Source organism: Stegodyphus dumicola, chromosome 2 (assembly GCF_044657685.1).
Source record: "Stegodyphus dumicola isolate Sdum_Otavi_A_Nest chromosome 2, ASM4465768v1".
In the NCBI taxonomy this organism is placed as follows: Eukaryota; Metazoa; Arthropoda; class Arachnida; order Araneae; family Eresidae; genus Stegodyphus; species Stegodyphus dumicola.
The window spans coordinates 100,610,838-100,636,704 of record NC_140769.1 but is presented as its reverse complement, the minus strand read 5'-3'; the positions used below and the strand labels follow the sequence as shown (position 1 = coordinate 100,636,704).

General features: G+C 33.5%; 1 protein-coding gene across 4 annotated transcripts in view; it reads left to right on the top strand.

Annotated features, from left to right (window-relative positions):
* The window catches only part of EndoB (SH3 domain containing GRB2 like, endophilin-B), a 94,028-nt gene that overhangs the window by 56,633 nt on the left and 11,528 nt on the right, over nucleotides 1-25,867 (top strand). For all 4 annotated transcript variants that reach the window (XM_085810956.1, XM_085810958.1, XM_085810957.1 and 1 more), the window contains 3 exons: nucleotides 12,451-12,540; nucleotides 13,145-13,245; nucleotides 23,778-23,952. In XM_085810956.1, coding sequence (XP_085667082.1) covers nucleotides 12,451-12,540; nucleotides 13,145-13,245; nucleotides 23,778-23,952 — 366 coding nt within the window. The remainder of the gene's footprint in view (nucleotides 1-12,450; nucleotides 12,541-13,144; nucleotides 13,246-23,777; nucleotides 23,953-25,867) is intronic.

Sequence of the window (25,867 nt, the reverse complement as noted above, 5' to 3'; positions counted from 1 at the left end):
TGAAGAAGAAGCTGCAGAAATTTATGAAGATGTGAAACGGATTATGATGCTTGCTAGTTCCAATATGAGAAAGTGGAGGAGCAATAACGCCCAATTACATGCGATTTGGAATGCAGCTGAAAATACAAAGTTTAATGGAGACGGAATGAATAGCACTTTGTTAGGATATATTTGGAATCATGAAGCAGATAAACTGAAATTTCGAATCAAAGATGAATTACTCAAGGATCCGGCTGAGGAAATAACAAAACGGAAGATTCTTCAAGTTGCAGGCGAACTATACGATCCTATCGGTTTCATATCTCCCTTTGTTTGTGGCTGCTAAAATGATGATGCAAGAATGTTGGCAAAGAGGTTACCAATGGGATGCACCACTTGATCAGGAATTGCAGAAACGATTTAAAACCTGGTATAATGAAATTCCTAAATTAAAAAAGTTTGAAATTCCAAGACATTATTTCAACAATCTGTCAAAAGGAAATCTTTCGAATATTCAATTGCACTGTTTTACAGATAGTAGCCAAGAGGGATATGGTGCCGTTGTATATTTGAGATACAATGAAAATGAGTTAAATAAAACATCATTTGTTATATACAAAGCAAGAGTTGCTCCCATAAAAAGGGTTACGTTACCTCGACTGGAGCTTTTAGGAGCAGTCATAGGAGCTCGACTCATCACATACATCCGACATTCGTTGAAAAACATAGAAATGAAGATTTATATGTGGACAAATTCAGAAATTGTACTACATTGGGTCAAGGCTGATCCGACAAAATGGAAACCATTTGTACGAAATAGGTGTCTAGAAATCCAAGAGAAAACTGATCCAGATTGGTGGAATTATTGTCCCAGCCATGAGAATCCTTCGGACGTATTGACGAGAGGACGGAAGGTAGAAACCCTTTCAAAAAATGAACTGTGGTGGTATGGCCCACCTTGGCTTATCAAAGATAACAAGGTTTGGCACAGATCTTCGAGAAATTTTAATGAAGATGATAAAATAACAAATTCTGAGAAACGAAAAGGAAAGAAGCAAGAAATCTTAACAGCACACTGTATTGTTGAAAACAGCGAACCTAGCATTCCTATCGAGAACATCAGTGACATAAAGAAAGTATACAGAATAACATCATATGTTTTCAGATTTAATCAATAATGTGAAAAACCCAAAACTAAGAATTGGACCTGTTAAGGCTGAAGAGATGAATGAAGCAGAGAATTTCTGGATCAAGAAAACAAGACGAAAATTTTAGAGAAGAAATAAGGAAATTAAAGGTGAAACAAAGCATACATAGTTTGAAAATATTTACATTAAATCCATTTGTAGACTCAAATGGAATACTCAGAGTAGGAGGAAGGCTTCAAAATGCTGGGTTAAGCTATAATCAAACATACCCAGCAATACTACCTGAGAAGTCTCATTTCACAGATCATATCATTAAAGATTGTCACGAAATGCAAGCACACGCTGGTGTAGCTGAAACTTTAACTCAAATTGGGGGAAAATTTTGGGTACTTAAGGGTCGATAGCGTGTAAAGAGTAATATTAACAAGTGTGTGATTTGCTACAGATTTAAAGCTAAGCCATTAAGTCAGGATATCGCTCCTTTACCAATTGAAAGAATAACAGAGGCAAATCCCTTCGAAGTTGTAGGACTTGATTTTGCTGTTCCTATGAGTACAAAGGATGAAACTGGGAAAGCTTATATTGCCCTGTATACATGCGCTGTAACCAGAGCAGTGCATCTGGAACTTGCGTCTAGCCAAACAGCAAATAATTTTCTTCTGTCCTTTAGAAGATTTATTTCAAGAAGAGGAGTATATCGAATAATATATTCAGACAATGCAAAAACCTTCAAAAGAGCAGACAAGGATTTACAAAAACTATGGAATACCATCAAGGACACAGAAGTTCAAAATTATTTTGGTAATAAAGGTATTGAGTGGAAATTCAATGTGGAAAAGGCATCTTGGTGGGGCAGTTTCTGGGAAAGGCTTGTTAGATCTATCAAGTCATGTTTGAAGAAAATACTCATGAAGGCTTCACTTAAATTTGAAGAGCTGGAAACAGTTTTAATTCGCGTCCACTGACGTATGTTTATAGTGAAGTTGGAGAACCAGAACCGCTGACGCCAGCTCATTTTCTAGTTGGACGAAGACTGACATCCTTACCATCTGGCAAAATTCTTGAACCTGATTCAACTAAAGAAAATTTAACAAGGCGATATAAATACCAGCTAAGGATATTAGAAGAGTTTTGTAAAAGATGGAAAAGAGAATACTTACTTGAAATTAGAAACTTAAAACAAATTCAGAGAGGTAATGCTGTAACATATCTTTTGAAAGACTCTTAGTTCTAGTACATGAAGAAAAATTACCAAGATTATTATGGAAGATGGGAGTTGTACAGGAGTGTCATCCAGGACGAGATGGGAAAATAAGGGCTTGCACTGTCCGTTTAGCTAATGGAACTCATCTTCGTTGTCCTGTGCAGTTATTGTACCCATTAGAAATGATTTGAACTCTTTGACCTGAATACAATGAACTTAAATTGCGAACACTGCATCTATGAACATTTAAACTTGTAGAACATTAAAAACATTTAGTGTTTAAGATAACTTCAGAATCCAATCCTTTGATGAACCAAGATTTCATCGAGGGGGAGGATGTTACAGTTTATGTAGCTGGCCACGAGCGTTTTTTACTTTTAGCTTGTTATATTTTTCTTACTGCATTGCGGACTTTTCAGATAGATGTAATGGCAACCAAAAAAACATGATGAATGTTCTAATGTAAGCATACAATTCTTGTACATAGCTGTAAATAAAGCTTCTGTGTGATAATATTGAAAAGGAATTCCAAGCGTTACTGTGGATATTCATTAAGAAAGGTAAGCAAAATTTCACTTATTGATGTTGTTAAATGTAAATAATAAGAATAAGAAAAAAGATCATAAGTGCAAACAAGGACGAAGTGAAGAGGCCATGCTTCAAGTCTCACAAAGAACGTGTGACTGTCATCATGGCTGGCAATGCTGCAGGTTTTATGCTTAAGCCAGGCCTTATTTATAAAACCAAAATTCCACGGGCATAAAAAACAAAAATATGGCTCTGTTGGCCGTGTTCTGGAGCAAAACTCCAAGGCCTGGTTAATAAAAGCTCTGACTCTTGAATTGTTCCTCCATTGCTTCATTCTCCAGGTGAAGCTGTATCTGGCTGAAAAGGGCCTTCCCTTTAATGTCCTCCAGATGGACTGTGCAGGAAGCTATGCAACGGATCTGCAATATGACGGTGTGCAGGTAGAGTTTCTGCCCTCGAATACTACATCTGTAATTTAGCCGATGGATCAAGGTGTCATTCGTGCCTTAAGACACTCTATACTCGCTCCACGATGGAGGGCATCATCTCGGCAGTTGACGATGCCAATGACGAATTTACTTTGAAAGCATACTGGGGCTGTTGCAACATTGCCTCATGTTTGTCTAATATTCAACGAGCATTAAAGGGCATGAAGAGTGAGACCATAAATTCTAGCTGGAAGAAATTATGGCCGAACGTGGTGCACAACTATCCAGGCTTCACTCCTGAAGAAGTTTATCACTCAGCGGTGGAGAAGGCAGCGAGGCTGGCTTGCATCATAAGGAATGAAGGATTTGTCGACATGACAAAAGAAGACATCAGCGCCCTTATCGATTGCCACTTGGACCCACTGACCTATGAAGACCTCCTTGAGATGACAAAGTCTGTAAGTGAGGAAGAAAACGAAGAAGAAACTGAAAAGTGTGTCCTTACCCTGGAGAATCTGCAACAATTGTGCAACATGGCAAGAGCAATGCGATAATTTGCCCAAGCCATTGACGACAATATGGTTCAAGCTGTCGAGTTCAGCAATTGCGTTGATGGGGTTATGTCCTTGTACAGGGGAATTTTGAAGGAAAAGAAAAAACAAAGACAACAACTACCCATCACCATGTTTCTCTCCTAGGTAAAGCCTCAGGCTGTACCGTCAACGCGTCCAGCAGAGGAGCCTCTCCTCCATCACCAACACAAGACTCTTTGCCCCTTTCAGAAAGCAATGTTGATTAATATTTATTACTGTCTAAGGTTTTGTAATTAACCTTTTTAATTAGCACTGACATGTTTAAGTAAATACGTATACTGTTGTAATTTTTATCTTAGATGTGTAAAGTGTAAATACTGTTTACATATTTAAAACATTCTTGTACCCGCATACACGGAAATTCCTAGGGGCAAATCCTACTTCGCGGTTTTTCAGCTTTCATAGAAGGTTCTGGTCTCCATTAACTGCGAAAAACGAGGGATCAATGTAATAACCTTGAACAGCAATGTCTCATGTTGCTGATGATGTTATCAATGACCTGCATAGGTAGCAAGCAATGATCATTGATCATGTAAAGCAATTCTAAGTGTATTTTGAGCTTGGGGAGGAGGTTGGAGGCCCGCAACAAACCTCCTGAGAGTATCGCACACATGCTTTATGGGATTATGATTGAGAGAGCAAGCAGGCCATTCTATTTTGACTATAGTTTGTTTTTTAAAATTTAGTGAGCAGTGTGAGAGTGAGCATTATCTGCTTGCAAAATGAAGGTATCAGCAATTGGAGCTGCATACAGGCAAACAATAGGATCCAAATGTTGTGCCTGTACCTCTGAGCATTGAGAATTCCATGTGGCTTCACATACAGGTCTATGCATCTACCTAAATATACTCCACCTCATATAAGAACACTGTCTCTTGCATAGATATCCCCTACCCATATGTTATGTAAGATATCAGGTGTTTGATTCTCTCCATATGTAACCATGTCGAGAATCAGTCTGTAAAGCAAACATTGACTCATCAACAAGTAGAGCAGATATCCACTAATTTTCAGTCCAGTTTAATGATTACATGCCCAATTCGAACTCTCTGTCTGGTGGCAAGAAGCATGATGCACAATGCTGGTTACCTAGCATACAGATCTCTTTCATGCAGTCTTCTGCATACTGTCCTTCCTTATAGCAGAAATAAATTAAATGTGAATCTAAGCTGAAATGGAGTTGCTATCCTATTGTGACATGCACTAAGTAACCAGTAATTAGAAACTGGTTACATAACCAATTTACAATGGAATCGTCAACATTTAGATTGACATATTGAGATGTCAGGCTGGCATTGACCTGTTTCAAATTAGCCTACGTCTGTATAACACATTTTTTCCAGCAAATAGAACCTTGAACTCATTTTTACACTTTGGGTATCCCAAACTTGTTTAATATACCATATAATTCGTTGAATAGTGATTCTCATCTGAATGGCTGGTTTTAAGCTGTATCATATTTACAAAAAGTAATGGCAGCACCACTCTTTCGCATAATGTTACTCAATGCAGCTTGCTTTTATATGTAACATATCCAAATTTCAAGAATTTTGAACTCTTTTTAGCCGATATGTTGCTTAACTTTTGGAAAGTAGTGTATTTATTGGCTGCATTAATAGATAGATATATTTTAATTAGAACTGAAAATTATTGAGAATTATATTGAATAGCAAAGTAACCACAAAAAACTATTGCATATAGAATTAATATAGTTATACTATTTGCCTAAAGCAATCTAGAGTTGAATATAATGCTTTTTTAGTTTTGTGATTTATTATGTATACTTTTTTTTTTTTTTTTTTTTTTTTTTTTTTTTTAGTGAATAGAAAATGCTGTATCATGTTGCAGAGAAAATCAAATAGAACAAATGCAAAGTGTTAAAATGCTTAACTAACTTTAGTTAAGCATTTTAACCATTTGCTAGTTATGATTAGTACTAGTACTGTAAAGGGATTGTTTTAGATAAGATCATAGAAGAGTCCGGTATAGTGTAACAAATATTTATTAACAGGTTTAAGTTACACACGGACATTACATTTAACTTTAAGAAAAATTACAGAGCAACAGTCTGGTACAACCTATCAAGTGGGAGCCTTGGCTTTTACTGAAGTGCTTCTCTGGCTACTCGCCAGAGGGCAGCCTTGTTGTCACAGTTAGTCCAACAGTTTATGTTAAGGGATTGGTTACAAACTCCCCCTCTGGCTTCGCCGACGTCCCGGCAAGGAGACAGAACTGGAGGATTTGGGAGCTCTTGTAACATTGTCTCTAGTCTCAGTTTTTTGTTTTGTTTTGTTTTATTTTGTTTCCTGGGCAAGGAGACCTCTCTTTGGAGCACCGTCCAGAAACACTAGTTCTTGATTATTTCGGAAATGAGAAGTAACTTTTGGCGGTCTACCTCTCTTCCTGAGCGGAAGAATGGGAGAAGTGGCCGAGTCTTTGAAAGGTGTTAGTGCAAATGTATGGTACGTTCCTAAGGGTTCTGATGGTTTATGAAGGCTTGAAATAACATAGGAAGTAGGTGATTTCTGTGTCATTACCAGGTATGGACCGTCATGCTTTGGTATGAAGTTTGAAGTCTTTTTGTTTTTTGCATTGCTAACGGGATGTAAATTGACCCATACCTTATCACCTGGTGAATAAAACACTTGTCGCCTTCCTTTATCATATTGCTTTTTACATTGATCTTGCTTTATTTCGATACGCTCTCGTATGTCCTTTGTAATAGTTGCTAATTGTTTAAGATAAGGGGTGATTTCAGGAACAAAGTTATCATTTTCAACCACAGCTTTGAAATCGCGAACAACGTCGTTGACAGTCCTCAGCTCTTTTCCAAACATTAGGAATGCTGGTGTATGGCCTGTAATGTCACAGACGGCCATATTCATAGCGAAGCGAATAACTGGAAGTTTGGAATGCCAGTTGTCATGCACATCTCCTACTAGGATTGCAAGATGAGGTTTTAAATCTCTATTTTTTCGTTTGACAGGATTTGACTGAGGAAAGTAAACTGGTATCAAGTTTTGATTGATATTTAATGTGCAGCAAGACTGCACTGATAAACTGGGTGCCGTTATCGCTGATGATTCTTCGTGGTATATCATGCCGCATGAATACTTCTTTGATGAGGGTTATAGCGCAGTCGCGTGCTGTAGCTTGAGCAAGAGGAAATAATTCAATTCATCGTGTAGCACAGTCTTCGACAGTGAAGATCCATTGTTTTCCAGTGTCAGTTTTTGGCAGTGGTCCAAAGAAATCAATAGATATGATCTCAAAACGTTAAGAATAGACAAGAGTTCTTAGCAGTCCAGCTGGCTTTTGGTTGGTAGCCTTGTAGCGGTTGCATTCAGGACAGCGTTTCACATAGTCGGATATGTACTTTTTCATACCAGTCCAATAATAGCGTCTGGCAATTCATTGGAATGTTCCTTCCTCTCCATAATGTCCAGCCATTGGGTCATCATGGTGCTTTCACATGATTGATTCACGCTCGGCAGCTGGAATTACTAACTGGGCCTCTTCTGAATCAGAGTCAGGGACATATCGGTAGAGAACACCTTGATTCATTAAGAATCCCCGTTCAGTCCAGTTGGCACATTCTTCAGTTCTCTGAGTGGATTCGAAATTTTCTATAATCTTTTTTAAGTTTTTATCTTTAAGTTGAGATTCAGCATGTCTTTTGGACTTCTTGTGGGCATGTCCACCATAGATATATTTGAAATCTCATAAGGTGAAACTTCATGTTTGGCGCTTAGACGGGACAGCATGTCAGCAATGACGTTTGCCTTTCCAGGAATGTATTGTACTTTCAGGTTAAAAGACTGAATTTTAAGCGCCCATCTTCTGGTTGGAGACTTGAGGTTCAAAAGCCATTTTAAAGGTTGATAATCTGATGCTATAGTTACATCTGATCCTTCGACATAACCACGGAATTGTTTCAGAGCCCAGACTACAGCGAGGGCTTCTCTTTCAGTCGTTGAATTGTTTCGCTCAGCCGGAGAAAGCAGTCAGCTGGCATATTCGATAGGGTGCTCTTTAGACCCTTTCCCTTAAAGTAAAACGGCTCCAAGAGCATAATTGCTTGCTTCTGTTTGAAGGAATATACGGTTGAGTTCCATTTGCTTGCTTCAACACAGGAAGTGTTATGAGACAGTTTTTTAGAATTTCAAACGCTTTTTGCTATTCGAAACCCCATTCCAATTGGACTTTCTTCTTCGTCAAATCACTAAGAGGTCGTGATATTTCCACGAAGTTTTGTATATATCGTCTAAACCAAGAACACGTTCGAAGGAAGGATTGGAGTTCCTTGACGTTTTTTTGAGGTGGAATTCTCAGGATAGAGGAAACTTTTTCTGGATCAACTTCGATTCCTTTTTGTGTGATCCAAAATCCCAAATATTTCACATGAGAAGAAGCGAAGTGGCATTTCTCTCTGTTTGTGTGCAGTTTGAAGAGCAAAAGCCGTTCGAAAAGAGCTTTGAGATCGGAAAGGTGTTTCTCGAATAATTCTGACAAGACAATTATGTCGTCCAGACAGGTGAGGGTTAGGATGTTCTCAAGTCCATTGCGAAAATGGTCTATCAATCTCTGGAATGTTGCTGGGGCATTCCGAAGACCAAAGGGCATTCGTAAGAAACAATATGTTCCGAAGGGACACACAAATGCTGTCTTGTCTTGATCATCAGTATGAACCTTCACTTGGTGATAACCTGCATGGAGATCAAGGGTCGACATGAAAGGAGTAGGTTGTGCCTCATGTAACAGGAGGAATCTGGAACTGTAATCGCGTTCAATTTCCAGTAATCTATGCAGAGGCATACTGTTCCATTAGGTTTCGGTATTAAAACAACTGGGGATGCATAAGGGGATTCGCTTTCTTCAATTATTCCTTTGGATAAGAGCTTGTCAATTTCTTCCTTTAAGATTTGTTTCTTAGCAGGGTTCATTCTGTATGGTGGTAGAGCTACTGGAGGATGGTTTCCAGTTTTAATTCGATGTTCTATGAAAGGTGTTCCTTCTCCCGCTGGTTGGAAGATAGTTGAGTATTGACTCAATAGTTCATTTAATTGTGATCTTTGATGAGCCGATAGATGTTGTCCTTCACATTCTCTTAACAATACAGTGTCAACTTCCGATGTACATTCGGTTTAGAATCATCATCAATAAACTTGAACTTTTATTGCATATTATTGTGGTAAAACCACCAATGATTTCGTAGATCTAAAACAATTCCAGTGCTTCTAAGAAAATCCGATCCTAAAAGTGTCCTGTTACCCTTTGCTGACGGAAGCACAAATAAAGTTATGCGGAATGATCTTCCTTCAATGTGAATGTCTACCTGGGTCATGTGGACCTCTTCATTCCTTTGAATACCGTCCGCAAGAGTGACCTTCATAGTAGTTTTCTTAAATTCTGATACTTGTTCTTTCAAGAGATTATATAATGTTTCTCCCGCTATAGTGTGAGTAGCGCCACTATCAACACAGACAATTTCCGTAAATCCGTTGATTTTTTACTCTTAAAAGAGTCGTATGAGGTGTCTCTACAGACACTGTATGTTTATTGCTTTGAAGTCAGCTGATTCTTTACTTAAAGAAGGAGAGCAGGTTGGACACTTAGCCTTAATGACGCCTGATTTTCCACAACCATAACAACTAACAGTTGGTCGATCTTCTCTCATGCCAGAATTCCTTGTCGCTGAGTTTTTAACAAGTTGAGGGTTATTTTTATAATTTTTAGGACCACTACATTGAGACGGCATTGGAGTGTTATTATTGACATTTCTACTCCTGATGTTTTTAGTTTCTTCATATAAATCTAATTTATCAGCCAGTTGAAGCGGATCAGTCGACTTGGACCAATGATCCACAAAATGTTCTCTATACTCAGAAGGGGACCGTCTTTTAATTTGGTCTGATATCATCAAATCCTTTAACTTCTCAAAAGTATTGACTTTTAATTCGCCAATCCAGCCATCAAAGAAATTTCTTAAGTCGAAGTAAAAATCTCGCCATGTACTCTCCGGACTTTTGCGATGTTGCGAAAATAACTGTCGAAACTTTTCAGCACTCAATTTTAAATTCTTTAAGAGAATTTGTTTAATGTTGTCATAATCTTGTGCATCACCAGCAGATTCCTTTGCAATCAATTTTGCAACGTTATTAGGTAACAAACTAAGAGATACACTACCCATTTCCCTTAAGGTATGTTCAAAATTGTTAGTTGCCTTTCACATAGAGTGAGAAAAAGGCTCATATCATCACTTTTTGGATTAAAGTGAGGAATTAAAGTTTGTAATTGTAACTTAGGAATATCCGTGTCAGTGAGTTTCAAAGCAGGTATGGAATCATGACTAGCACCTGAACTAGCTACTTGTATTTTCAGTTTCTCAAGCTCGTGCTTGCAACTTCTATCTCTTTCCTTTCGTTATATTCGCGTTCCTCACGCTGTTTTTTCTTTCGTTAAATTCACATTCCTCTATTTCTTTTCTTTCCACAATAATGCTAAAATATAGATCTTTAGTGAACTTTTCATTATATCCCTTACTCGTTAAAATGGCATCCTTAATATCAACTGTTGTCATTTGTTCCGTAACATTTACCCCCAAGTTCTTTTGCTAGAACACACATATCTTATTTACGTCCTTTAGCAAAAAACAACATGATGACGTGTTTTACTTAAATTCTTCGATGAAAAAAAAAAACTTTATTGTGGCACTGACTAGAAGGTTGTAATGAGGGCACCTTACCCAGAAATGACTTTTAGTAATTGTACCATAGAATAGCACTATACTAAAGTTCGTTATATCAAAAGTAACACAGTGTCAAAATAATATATATTAAAAAAAAAAACTCTCTTACTTAAAATAAAACATTTTACAGGTCTTAGAAATAGCACAGTTTAAATAACATCAATAAAACCCTTTTCAGTTAATTACTTCTATTCTCAAAAGACAGAATAAAACATTCATAGATAGCAATACACTTATGAAACTAAAAGAATTACGCACATCTGAAAAGTATAATATCAATAAATAAAACCGTTATGGAGGCAACAGGGTAACAAACATGTCACTGGTTCGTCAAGTTGAGCTCAAATTGAAGCTACGTTTATAAGATTGAATACATTCAGCATATTATTACAACAATTTCTAATACAGAAGTTTACTCTTAAATTGCCTTGCTTTGAATATATTATACCTTTTCATGTTTTACCACATTTACTATTTCGAAACAAAACTGAATATTATGATTATGCAGTTCTAGAGCACTCAGGTGTAAACAAAATGAAAGGATTTCTTAATCACTTCAAAATGATACAATATTCATAAAAGATATACATATATATTTTAAGAACACAGTAAAGTATTTTTACGTTTTCATATTTAAGTATTTGCATGTTTTCAACATTAAGGGTTAACACATTATAGAACATTAGTGTTTAAATGCAAAACAAATAATATCATTAACAACAACTATTTGTTGCTGATAGACCATCAGAGTGGAACACGCAAAAAAAAAAAAACTCATACCTGACGGGCGAGGTATCTCCTTTCCTAAAGTTTTAGGAGTTAGATCCAGCGGGTGTGGCTGCAAGGACTGTTTCTGAAAAAGAAAATTAGCAAAAGCCAAGGAAAATTCTTAAAGCTAAATATTAACGTTGGGTGTCACTTTGTAAAGGGGTCATTTTAGATAGGGTCATAGAAGAGTCCGGTATAGTGTAACAAATATTTATTAACAGGTTTAAGTTACACACAGACATTACATTTAACTTTAAGAAAAACTACAGAGCAACAGTCTGGTACAACCTATCAAGTGGGAGCCTTGGCGTTTACTGAAGTACTTCTCTGGCTACTCACCAGAGGGCAGCCTTGTTGTCACAGTTAGTCCAACAGTTTATTGTTAAGAGATTGGCTACAGTACTAATTATAGCTAGTAAATGGATTTGCTAATACTATTATAATTATGCTTAACTATTATAAAATTCTGAATTTGAAGAGAGAAGAAAATTATTAATTCTTTATATATATATCATTGTTAATCATTCTGCTTCAAATGGTGCTCGGATCTATCTCTTCACATTAGCTGTTTCTTTTCAGTGTAATAGCTAATGGTCTTGAACTTTTTAAATGTTTATTAAGATGGCTTAAGTTAGGAGATTATTTTATGGAAATGAGATAATTTTATAAAAGGACTGAATCTGATTATTTACAGCTTTTTACCTTTAAATTATCTTGTGAAGATGTTAATATAGGGGAAGATGATGAATATTTTAAAATTAAGGGGTAAATTTATTCCAGTGCCTAAAAACATATAAGACCTATTACAGACGCTAATAATCCCACTTAAACTTGAAATTCTACTATGTCTGTACAGTATCATCTCTGGAGTTCTTCACACATTGACAAATTAGTGGGAGCAGGTGAATGCAATCATCTTACCTACATAAACAATAAAATATAGTTTTTAACTATATTTTTTTATATTTCTTTTTATTATATTATATAAATCTTTTTTTATATTTATTATTCTAATATGATTTGGTTATTAAATTTTGTCGTGGTTGATTTTTAGGCTGAAACAGAACTCAGAATTTCTCAGGCTGAATTTGATAGGCAAGCAGAGATCACTAGGCTCTTACTTGAAGGGATTAGTAGTGCTCATGTAAGTTACAATACAAAGTTTTTAAAAAGAAATGTGTGTGATGAGAAATTCATTTTGTTTTAGGACAGTGAATTAAAGGAAATATCATTTGGTAATTATGGTGTAACTTTTAAATTACATGATAATGTTTATAAAATACTAAAAAGTGTAGAACTAAACTCTGAGTAGAGTATGATGAGTTTTGTATGCCATTAAATTCATATTGATATGATAAAGTGAGTTGAAGGCTTAGTTAGTTGGTTGTTATGTGTATATTTTGATTTACATTTGTAATACGTAGGAAAAGTTATGAAACAAGGTCTAAACACTGAGCTTAGTCACACTTAATGATAATCAGTTTTATATGACATTAAATTTATATTGTTCTAATGAAGTGAATTGAAGAGAAAATTACTTTTTCATACCATGTTATTTTTAATTTGCATTTATGATGATAAAAAGAAATTATAAGGTTAGGTCCAAAGCTTAAACTAATTATAAAAAATATTATTCTGCTTCAAATTTTAAAGCATGTTATTTAGAAGCATCATAGTTTCATATATTCAAAATATTTTTAAATGGTTTCCTTAGAATTAGTATTATTCATGAGATTTTATACTTATAGGCAAATCACTTGCGCTGTCTTAATGATTTTGTTGAAGCTCAGGCAGCTTATTACAACCAGTGCCAACAGTGTATGGTCGATCTGCAAAAAGAACTTGCAAGGTATTTGAAATAATTTCTTTCCCATTTAAACATTAATTATTCTCTGTTGCTCACAGAAACATTGAACATATGTTGAGTAAATTTTGATATCAAAGTAATTTTTTTTAGCCCAAATGGGCTATTAGTCTAGAAACAAGATTTTGCAATCAATTCCTTTAAAAGGCTGTATTGCTCTTCAAATTGTTGCTGCCAAATATTATCACCCTCTATTATTTTTAAAGGAATTAAATAAGGAAGAATCTGCTATCCTTATCTTCATTTCAGATGTTTTTATTTTATTTGGCTTATAATTCCTTACTAAATGTAGTATTTCATCTCGATGTATTCCGTCTTTGATATGATTTAAATCAAATTCCTCGTCATTATAATTTGCTTCCGATAGTGAAGAAAGTAACACAGAGGTTATTGAAAACGAAAAAATTTTTATTGACAAATTAGTCGGTATTCTCGACACAGCAATTATAGGACTTGAACAGCGGAACTCAAGAAATTATGTCTGTGTATAGAATTAAAGAGAAAGCATTATCACATAAAACGAAGCAACTTAAACAACTTACATTGAAAGAAATGTTTAATAAAGTAAACAAATAAATATTAAGCTTTTTTTTTTTTTTTTTTTTTTTTTTTTTTTTTTTTTTTTTGTAAATTTTGATACCCTTTAGATCATAATTGTTCTTTATTTCATAAATTATGGTTTCATATTTTTAATTTTATAATTTCTGCATGCCATCTTACCAGAATTAAACTGATGATCTATAATCCGGAATCACCGAAGTCCCGACGAGCCCAGATTAGTGACTCTTGACTGTAATACTAATGCAAGCTGACTTTTGTTGCATGAATCGTTCACTAAATTTAAATAGTTTTCAAAGATAATATTAAAAAAATGCACAAAAGGCATTCATGTGATTAAATAAACTTTAGAATTGTTTTTGAAACACACTCATATAATTAAAATAGCTATTAAAATGCAGCTTTCATTACCAATAAAACAAAATCATAGGTTTAATAGTTTTATATATTCAAGAACAAATTTATTAAAATTTATGAAGTGGTTGAAAATGTTTCAGCTATTGCATTATTATTTTAGTTTAAATAAATGAAAATATTAAAATAATATTTAATGTCATGAAATTCATGTGCATTTCCCAATAATTTGGAATATTTGACATGTATTGTGATACTCTCAATGAAATGGAAGTGTACTGAACTTTGTACATTAAATACTGCATTCTCAAATTTGGAGAATGTAATATGCACTTTTAACAGGTAGCACAGCGAAGCAAAGAGAAATTTTTATTTCAGGAATAAAAAATTTACTTTTATCTAGAAACAAATTTGATAGGAAATTAATAGACTGTTAATAACACACCAGGGGGAAAAGGGAACATTTAAACAATAATAAAATAGATCAGCGGCTCTCAACCTTTTGACTTAACGCATACCACCTAAAAAAAATTGAAAAACTTTAGTACCATCACTACATTTTACAATTATTATTTTTCAGTTTATGACTAGAAATATTAAAAAACATATTTTACCATTTGCACAACCTATTGGCTATTTATATTAAATATGCACACATAAAAAGTATTAGATTAAAAATTGATTACCATTTTAATTATCAAAATTTAAGTTTATAATACTTTTAATTCTAAAATTTGCTGTAAAATCTGGGCCTGTTTAAGAGAGATCAATTTGTTTATGTGTGGTCTTATTTCGCTTAGTTTTAAATGTAAATTAGAATCCACTTTTAATTTTATTCTGTATTTATTTTTCAAATATAACATGGAAGAAAATCCTTGTTCATGTAAATAGGTTGTGCAAAATGGTAATAAAAATGTAAAAGCTTTATTTGAAATGCATTTAAATTATTTTTTTCTGTTCAGCCAAAAGTCAACAAGTGTGTTATTATTTTAAATCTTCAGTTAGAGTTCACTCACAGGAAATTTCTATTAATTGTTCTTTCTTTTTATGAGATTCTTGAATTTAATAGCTAAAAATACTTTGTTTCTCTTGTGTATCACCAGTTGAGAATCGCTGAAATAGACTATGTACAAGAGGTTATGGAGAAAGCATTGTATTCACCATTATTTTTGAAAAGAGGTGTAAATAGTTTAATATTTAACATTGATGACAGTGACATTAACAGCAAACTGCATCCATGAAGTCAGAAAGATGGTTTGGTTATTTGAATATGGCAAAACACATGAGGACTATCTGCCTAAAGGGAGAAATGGCTTCATAGAAGACTGTCTAATGGAAACTGGTATGTATTCATGTAACACATATCGAAAACCACGAAAGTGAACCATGCAGCTAACCCAGTAGCTTGTGTTCGAACGGAAGACAAGCTATCAGTATTCAGCAGAAAGTATTTTACTGGGAAAATGTACTGAATAAACAGAAAATAAAGATTGTTTGTGCCAAGAAAAGGAAACATTGTATACAGTACCCCCACTTACTAAAACACTTTATTCCAAATGTGTTTGCGTTAGAGTTTTATAGACACCAATTTATGCATTGTGAACTATGATATCATTTTTAAACATTTCAAGTAAAATAATAATTTTTTTCATTCATTAATCCTAAAATAATAATTAAAAATTAGTACTAAAATTAAACCATTCATGTAGTTTTGAAATTAATTTGCCCAGAAGGGCTATTAGTCTCAAAACGTCATATTGTGGCATTTCACTATGAATGACGAATCACTTTTCAAATTGTTGCCACCAAATATTATTATTTTGTATTATATTTAAAGAAATTAAATAATGAAAATTCTGCAGGAATGTATTTATGTTTCTTGCATTGTGAAAAAACGACAGTACTTAGAGACATCAGATATTGAGTGACCTCCTTCACCTGAATATGGGCACCTGGAAGTTCGAATTTCTTTTATTATCCATTTCATATTCTGTAAAACTTTAATGAATTTTTGATTAACAAATGTGAATTTTAAATCAAACAATTGCAACAGTGTATGGGGGGGAGAATTTTTATCTCCAGTACGTGAGACTGTATCGGAAATTCTAAAGATGTGCTGTTTTTAAATATTTTGTGATACTGCTGTTGAATTGAATTTTATGTGGTTTAAGTGTGAAGAACACAATATTTAATAAAAAAAAAGTCCATTCAGGCGTAATATAAGATCTCAAAGCTTTTGAAGAAATTTTATCTTATTTAATTTTACAAATCTGTCTCTTTTTGTTACATAGTGTTCAACAACAATTTTTTAGTTGTATCTCAATTTCGTGAAACTTCTAATAGTTTTTTTTTTTGTTAGTACCTTTTGATTCAAGAATTTTTCTTAGATTTCACTGGGCTTTTCTAGATTCGATTGGTGATGGCACATTTTTCCTGCATCACTTTTGCTGTTAGATTTTGCAGTTCTTTTAAGGCTTTCATAGTCACCATATATACTTTGTTTCAATAATGTTGTGAATTGACATGTATTCTAAAACTGAATCTTCATAACTTCCATTTCTGATATCTGAAACTTCAGCTGTTTTCAATTCCTCTGAGGCTCTTTCTACATAAAAGCCACATTTTCAAAAACAGTTTTAACTGATTTTAAAGAATTAACACCCCTGCATTGATTATAGTATGCATGGCCCCTAGCAGAGACATTGACTTATTTGTCCGTTTTAAAGTGTTCGCATTTTTACAAAATTAAATTCTGTTCATCATTTACTAAATGTCTTTTCTGTAATAACATTCGAAAGCTTTTATTTATAGTACTGTAAAATTAAAGATTGAATGGTAGAAGTTATATTTGCAGGAAAAAGCACTAATGTTTTTCATTAGAATGCTTTTATGATACTCTAAAATTAAAGATAAAATTATAGAAGTTATATTTGCAGAAGAGATACTAATGTTTTTCAGAAAGAGATCAGAGATGTTTGCAGTACCCAGTTGTTTAATTAGTGAAACTGAATTGTCATTTTTTAATTTTTTCTTCAGTAGGTTCACATCTATGTTAAAAATATACAGCAAAATTGATTCCATGATCAGAAAGTTAGAGATTTTGAGGAATCATGCTTTGGAAGGAGGAAGTAGATGAAAATATTTGAGAAACTTCATAACTTTTTAGTAGAAAATGAGCTTTAAGTCAAGGAAAATGAGCCAAAGTAGTCCTCTTAAAAAAAGCTTTAATTGTCATTCAGACATTGCTTTCCCAAATGAAGTGAGGAGATTAAATGGATTACGGATCCTTTCAATGTAGATTTCTTTTAAGCAGCCTTCAAATTACCATTAACTGATAAAGATTAACTTATTGTGACATTATTCGTTACAGTTTATTAATTTTAGGCTATTAAAATAATATAATAATAAGATATGTTATGGGAATATAGGAGAGAGGTGAGAAGGTTGTAGATGCTGGAAGAGAAAGGAACACTATTATTACGAAGTCTTATTAGGGGATATTGAAAGAAAAAAGGTTGGGATCCACTGTTCTGCAAAATGGAAGTAAGATCATTAAGCAGTCTTGATACTGATGCATATGAAAAGTTCTCAGTTCTCATGTCAAATGGATATTCCTCGTATTGTTCTGTATCTGAAGAAAATAGATATTTCATATTTAGAGAAAAATCAGCACCTACACAATTCTTTTGTATTCTGTTGCAAATAAAGGACCATCTGATGATCATAAATGTAACTAACAAATTCATATTGAAAAAAACTGCTCATCTTCCTTCATCATAATTTAATACATTTTTCTGTTGTGTTAACTAAGTTGTCAGTTGAGTTGATGAGTTTAATGAGAGTAAATTGAAAGCAAAAGAGGACAGTTATCTTTAGAGTACTGCAGGAGCTTTCCATTTAAATGAGGTATAGTGTAGTAATTTGGAAAATAGAACTATTAATTTTTTTAGCAATTTCAAAGCATCTGCGAGAATTGGCATAGTTTCCTCAGTTAAGAGAATCTTCATGTTCGTCAAGGCCTATAAATGAAAGTTCTTGTCTTTCCATCAAACTACATTCATCAATTAATTGCTTCAGATTTTTCTCTATTTGAATGAACTTTGGTATTATCCTTCAAAACATCCATTTTCCATTGTTTGCTTATTTGATAGTCAATCCTTGTTCTTCAAAATATATAGGCAAGTCAAAAATTATCTCCACTTTTGTCATAACTTTTCTTACATTTTGTTGTACTGTTCTGGTAATGCTGTGAAAGTTTGATCTTAATTCCTTTATTTTTCTTCCTTCTGTTGCAGATATATCATGGATGCTCCAATAGAAGTTTGCACCAAAGAGGAACAACAAGCAGTGATCTGATTTGTCTGGTTGGAGGGTGTTAAAGGGTCAGACATGAATAGGCGAATCACTATTGATGAGGTAGCATTTGCTTTGAACATCAGTTATGGCTCTGCCCATCAAATCATCCACGGTGAGCTCGGTTTTCATAAAGTCTGTGCATGGTGGGTACCAAGAAAGCTTACTGCAGAACACAAGCTCACTCATGTTAGGGTTGTCAATGCTTTGTCAAAACACAGTTTTACGTAATAGTGCACTTCTCCCATATTGCAACGAATATCTGACTTTTTGACACCCTCCGACCAGAGAAATCAGATGACTGCTCATTGTTCATCTTTGGTTCAAACTTCTAATGGAGCAGCCATGATATATCTGCAACAGAAGGAAGAAAAAGAGAGGAATTAAGATCAAACTTTCACATCATTATCACAATAGTATAATAACAAAATATGCGAGGAACAGAAGACAAAGTGCACAATGTAAGAAAAGTTATGACAAAAGTGTAGATAATTTTTGCCATCGTATTGACAATTATATTATTGCAGATAAATGCATGGAGAAAGAAAGACAAAGAGTAAGGAATTTAAAACTCATTCTACACAAAGATCCAAAAAGAGTAAAGTTCAATACAAATAAAGTTTTAAAAAATCCGATAAATACAAAATGAGAATTAAAGAAATATGAAATTAAACCTTAAAAAAAAATAAATACTTCAAAAAATATACCAAAACCAGAAAAAAAAAATAAAGAAGAGGAATTTGGTTAGATCTGATGTAACATTATCAAGAGACATCAGACCCAATTACAGTCCTCTTCCCTATTGAAAACCTTTACATTTCTGTATTATAATCATGTTTTTAATGAAAAAAAGAACTTTTTGTGATTTATATATACATGGTGTATCTTAGCTTTATGAAAATTTCTAATATTAGAGAAACCAACATTATTCCACACTCCTTTGTCTATCTCAGCAAGAATATAATGTCGACAAAATAATCTATTTCTCTTTTTACATGCAACTATGAATTTGAGTAATATTTTGCTTTTAAGTGTTGATTGTAATGCTTCATGTTTTTGCCCATAGAAATATCTAGGCCAATGTTTAGATATAAGTTTTTATTTTTCTTGAAAGCTTAATGTCCCATTAGATAAGGCACATAAACTATCAAGAATGCAACATCATGAACCAACAGCTGTCACTTATCGCTTTGACTGCGTTCACATGCTCCATAATGATATCTTCTAAAGCGTAGGTACTCAACAGGGGTGGTACTACACTGCATTGGGCACTGGTGCCTTCCAAGGAAGTGGTAGTGGTCCAGAGGCAAATGGAGATGTTACGACAGTCAAAAGAAGAGGCTTTGGCATACCTACCTGTTTAGAAAATTAATGTAATAAAGTACTTTGGAAAAGGCAGAGCTCTAGGAATGCCTTATTATTTTTGAGTGCTTCACCAACAATCCATGTTCATCAATGAAAATGATAAAAGTCATTGCAGCAATTATTTTTAAAGACTGTCTATAAATCTGTGTGAAAGTTATTTAAACTGTGGCAAAATTTGTATTTCAAAATATGTGAATCTAGAAGAAATACTGGCAGTACAGTATTGAGTATTTGAAATATGGATTTATGCTATCTCCTACAAACCAATAATAACTTGTGGGTTTAATTTGCCAAAATTTTTTTCAAATGAAGTCTTCTAGGCTACAAGAGCATTTGAATAAAATGCATGCTGATTTAAAAAAAAAAAAAAAAAAACTTATTCTATTTTCAAGGAGTTTAAAAGAAATATTTAAAGCGGCTAACAATATCAAACCTTTTTGTGTTGTCTTCTAAACAAGATCTTAACAAAAATGGGAAAACTACATATAATTGATCTTGCTGGCGATCAAAGAAGTAATAGAAACTGTTTTTATCTTAAAACACCATCAGAAAAATTCCACCGAGTAATAATTCATTGTAAAGAAGAATAGATGAAACAGCTAAAGACTTTGAAATATCATTTTGTGATTACTTAAAGGACCTGCAAATTTTCCATTCGACTCCATGAATCAACTCTAGCAAATCATAAAACACTACTCTTATCATCCGCTCAGTTCATAAAAGAAGAAAAAATGTGTTGAGAGTTATTATTTACTAAAAATTACTAAGGAAATTGCTATTTAATACCATGAACAAGTGTCTTTAAGAGAATGAAATTCCATAGTATTGATAGAAAAGAGAAAGAAATTCCATTTGTTTTTAGAAAAACTATTTTGTCAGATGCTACTAGTTGTGCTCCAGTAATGACGAGACATCATAAGGGTTTCATAGCACGTTCAAAACAAGCAATACAAGTACATGCTGCATAATGTGTTGCAAAAAATGTGAATGACAATCTGCATATGTCACTTTATTATGTTATTTGAGCAGACAGTAAGATTAGAAGCAGTTCACTGCAAGGCAAGGCAGATTATTTGGCCAACTTTGTAGTGAAAGTAATGAAAAGTGCATTTTTTTTTTTTTTTTTTTTTTTTTTTTTTTTTTTTTCTTTGCTATACACAGAAGTTTGTTGGTTTCAAAAAGTATTTTTCTGAATCATTTTTCAATTTATTAGACTCAGTATTGGATTTCCTTGAAAACAGAGAGTGTGCATAAACCTGATTCCATTCAAAAGTGACGTTGCTTGTTTGACAGACCTGTTTAAATTATTTAATGAAGTCAATTTGCAATCGCAAGAATGTTGAATGAATGTTGAATTTAATTAAAACAAAAAATTTTATATCTACTTTTAAAGGAAAATTTTTGTTCAAACAACGTCTATGTAGAGGTGAACACAGCTACTTTCTCACATTCTCAGCAAAAGAAGATTTACTTACTGCCAACATCTGGACATTCTTCACGTTGATTTTACAAAGAAATTCTATGCTATTGTGTACATGAATATACCGACCTGTTTCAGAACCTATCACAAATGCAGAAACATCAAATTTAGAAAAGGAATTTGTAGAGCCAAAAGTAAAATCCAGAAATGAATATCAAGAATTCTTGCTTCAAAAACCAATACCACCACTCTACCCTAGATTGTTGGCGAGAGTACATAAATTTTGAATTGGTTTTTCTTCGTTGTATTTGGCTGAGCATGAGTTGAGTGCAGTAGCTAATTTACAGTCTAAAAAAGAAGAAAAAAATATATATATACTGCACATCATTGAATGTGGCAATTTGCGACTGATGTTAATAAAATCAGAACCCAACATTAATAAATTGTTAAAATTTCACCAGCCTCAACTATTCCATTGTTGTTGTTTTTTCCCCCTTATTGATTTTTTGTTTATTTTTAAATTTTTAATAAGCTGTGTTTTACTATGTTTGATGGTCAGTTTAGTTAATTTCTCTTTTGCAACTCTTAATAGATAGATACGCAAATAAACTAGGTGTAGATAATATGCAGCAATATTTTAATATGTGCTAAAATTAACTATTATAGAAAAGGGGGCAATGATTATTATTTTATTTATTTATTTATTTATTTATTTTAAAGGAGGGGTTAGTCTGAAAAGGTTGGGAACCTTTGTTCTAAAGGAGAAGTTTTTTTTTATCAAGTTCTTCTCCATATTTTAAATACAGAATTAAAATGGTAGTATGCTTCATTTCAAAACCCCTTTGACCCCTCTCAAAAGTGCTTTAATGAAAACACTGTTATAACTTCTGAGAAAACTGAAATTCCTTAGGACCACAGGCCACTAGTTAGCAATAAGCTAATGCTAGAGAAACTACTGAGAGCTACCTGGTCCCTATCTTGAATAAATCCTAGGAGCAAGTGAAAACTGGTTATCACCTACTTTAGCAACCTGCGGCTTACTAGTCCTGCTGAAGTAACACAGTCATCCAGGATGAATGAACAGCTGATGTAGTCAGGGAAAAATAACTTTCCTTGTAGAATTTCTAAATGCTAAATAAAATTGTGTTGGGAAATATGATTGCTAAAATTGGCTGGGAGTAGCCTAGTTCTTCTGATGGCACACCTTGGTTTCCCTCCCTAAGTCCACATTATCAAATGTTATATGGCAGCAAAATATCATTCGTAGCCCACCATGTCATATTGATACGTTGAAATGGAACGTTTTATTTCAAATTTTAAATCCACATAAATTATATCAGAGGCCCGGTGGTGCAATGACTAGTGTGTTGCACAGCAGCACCACAAATCCAAGGTTCAATCCTCATGCTGGGTAAGGTTGATTCAGCCTTTCATTCCTTGAGTTGGTCAATGAAATGAGTACCAAGTTTGCTTCAGGACTAAATACCGGGAGGGGGGGGGTCATGCGACAAGCTGACCACTTGTCCAGAGCATATGCTCAGGCACCCTGTGGCCCACGGTCAGGAAAGCAGATATCGAAGCACTGCAGGCCACTAGGGCTGTTGCATCACTGAATTTAGTTTTTAAAATTATATCAGAATGCTGCAAAAAACATATTGAATGGAATCTTTTGAATGTTGTTGTGATTATTTTTTTTTTTTTTTTTTTTTTTCCATTCTGTGAATGTAAAACTCATGATGATTATTGTAATGCGAGTTCAGAATTTATAAATATTTTATGCTATGCAAGCAGCTTAAAATTTTGTATATAAATATGGCAGGAAGATGTAATAGACACTGATATTCAGGGGCAGATTTACGTATAAACTACACTAGCTATAGCTTAGGGCCCCACTTTCTTGGGGGGCCCCAAAAAATTTAAATATAGTATTAAAACATATTATAACAGACTTATAAAGGGTCCCATATCTCAAATAGCTTAGGGCCTTATCAAGTCTAAATCTGTCTCTACTCATATTTAAAGTCTTTTTAAATAAGTCTACTTCATAAGTTTTTACTTCATTATTGCAAGAAATAATTTAAATGTATAAATATAATCATTATTACTAATATTTTATATTAACTTATTATGAATGTTTATTTTAATTACAAGCACTTTCTGTTTACATTATAACAAATAATATTTAAACAGCATGTGCAAGAATTCCTGCATTTCGATTCATAAAAAAAGGCTTATAGGAATTATTTTTGCACATTAGGCATAAGTGCAAGATGCTCAGGTACATAGTGATGTACAGTACTTTAAAGTTACATGCTGTTGGGGGAATTTTATTTTCTTGAGATTGGGAGCAAAGAAATTGAAATAAAATTTTTATTCAAACAGTTTATTTATTGTATTTAATCACCCTTCATTTTATTTTTTCTGTTTTTGTTTTAGCTCATTTTAATGCATCCATATTATTTTGCAGCTCTGTGAATGTTGCATCTGGTACAAAAACTGGATCCTACCAAGGGTTGTATCCTTCATCCCCGAGTCCATCCGATATGCCTTTGAACTCCCTTCCTGAAGATAAGAAGCGAGCCAGAGTGTTGTACAATTATGAAGCATATGATAATACTGAATTATCTTTAACTGCTGATGAGGTAACTTGTCTGATTTTAGGTTTCTCCCCCCCCTTTTTTTTTCCCTGAATAGACCAGGAATTTTTTTAAGAAAAAAGTGTGGGAGCAAAATAGATTTTAGATGCTTTTCAACTAAAACATTTTAAGTCATGTTTGTTGCAAAATCACCAAATGTGATAATCACTTTTTTTTACCTCATGAAAATTTTTAATTTTCATTTTATAATTTTTTACCTAAGAAAAAAATTGTCTTTGCAAAGAATAAGAGGGAAGAGAGAACATTGTTGTAAAAATTTTCTCTTTCATGTCCAAGATCTTTTGTTGTTTTTAACTGGCATGCCAATTTGAGATTGAAGGATCAATGTGGACTATTTTACTTATGCCAAGTTAAAAAAGTATTGTAATTTAAATAGACAAAAGTATTAGTACTGAAATATTCTTTTCAGGAAACTATAAAATAAAACTGTATTTTACCTACTACCCAAGCCTCGAATGACACTGCAACCAATGATCGCCACTCAAAAAGACAGATATACAGAGCAGATGCTGAGTCCTACAAAACTAAATAAATTTTTTTAAATTTTTAAAATTTTTTTAAAACTAAATAAAATAATTAAAATTTTTTTAGAGTGCTTTTCAAATGTGCTGTCATTTATACATAGAAAAATGAGTTTTATTTTAAAATACTGTGTACTTAATATTTTCTATGAGAATGAGAAAGGCACATGTGATTCTCCCCTCCTGAGGCTTATAAAAAAAGTTATTAACTCTACCAAATTTTAAAGAATTGTGGGAATTATATTCTTTGTCTCAAGAGGAACAATCGGATTTCTAGATTGTTTTTATGTGCTGTTAGAGAATATTATTATTATTGATAGAATAAATGAAAATGTTATAAGGAAATAAGTACTAATAACAGTAATATTAAATATATTATTAATAAATTATTAAAAAGTAAGAGCTAGAAGAAGGGTAATGTTTTATCCTATTTGTTAGAAATTAAAACTTGGAAAGTGGAAGTTTGGTGTTTACAATAGATGTGAACAAACCCACTCTTTTATTGTATCAGATCAGAACTGTTCACTAGCTGAACTTAATATATTCCTTTTTATGACTTACTACTTACTAAGAAAACCTTAATCAATAAGATCAGCCAAGGAGAGTGAATCAAGAACAGTCTATGAGGGTGGAATGAAGAGTGGAAAAACTGAAACGAGCTGTGGGATCAGGCAAATTAATTCAATCAAACCGCTAACTCCCTGGCTTGATTTCATTCAAAAGTAGTTTTGAGATTCCCTAAAATCACCTTTCTGCTTAGGATTAATAATAAAAAATGTTCAGAAAGTTGGAAGTGATAAAAATTAAATTCACTTTTAACATGGAACAGAAAAATTTTCCTTTCTCCTCCAAAATAGAACTTTCCTGGCATGCTGCAAATAAGAGCTCTTAAAGGAGCTACCATTCCATTTTGTTTAATCAGTTATTCGTTTCCTTAGTGAAATCATTTGAATCAGTTGAAGATCTGATTGCCCTGCACAGTCAAACACACAATGGTCTACTTCACCAGCTGTCCCATGTTCCACATCCAGCTATCCACTGGCTGTATTTGTGATGTCCAACTCTGTGGAGAATGTAAGGAAGGGCTGCTGCCCTTTTAGGAACTAAGTGAATTAGGGAAAGCCATTTAAAAGCTGACCTACTTTTGGAAAGAACTAGATGACTCTTTTTACCAGAAATTTTCATACCTCAAAGGTCCTGTCCTTTTCTGAGTAAATTTTTTTAGCCTTGCTTTAAAAGCTTGGAAATAGCACATTAGTGGGCTTGGTAGCCATCTTAGCTGCTGCACCCACGGTTTCGTTGCCCAAGATTCTTCTACTATGGCAAGAGTCCGCTGAAATATAGGCCTGTGATCAACTGGAATTGCGAGAACCATTTTT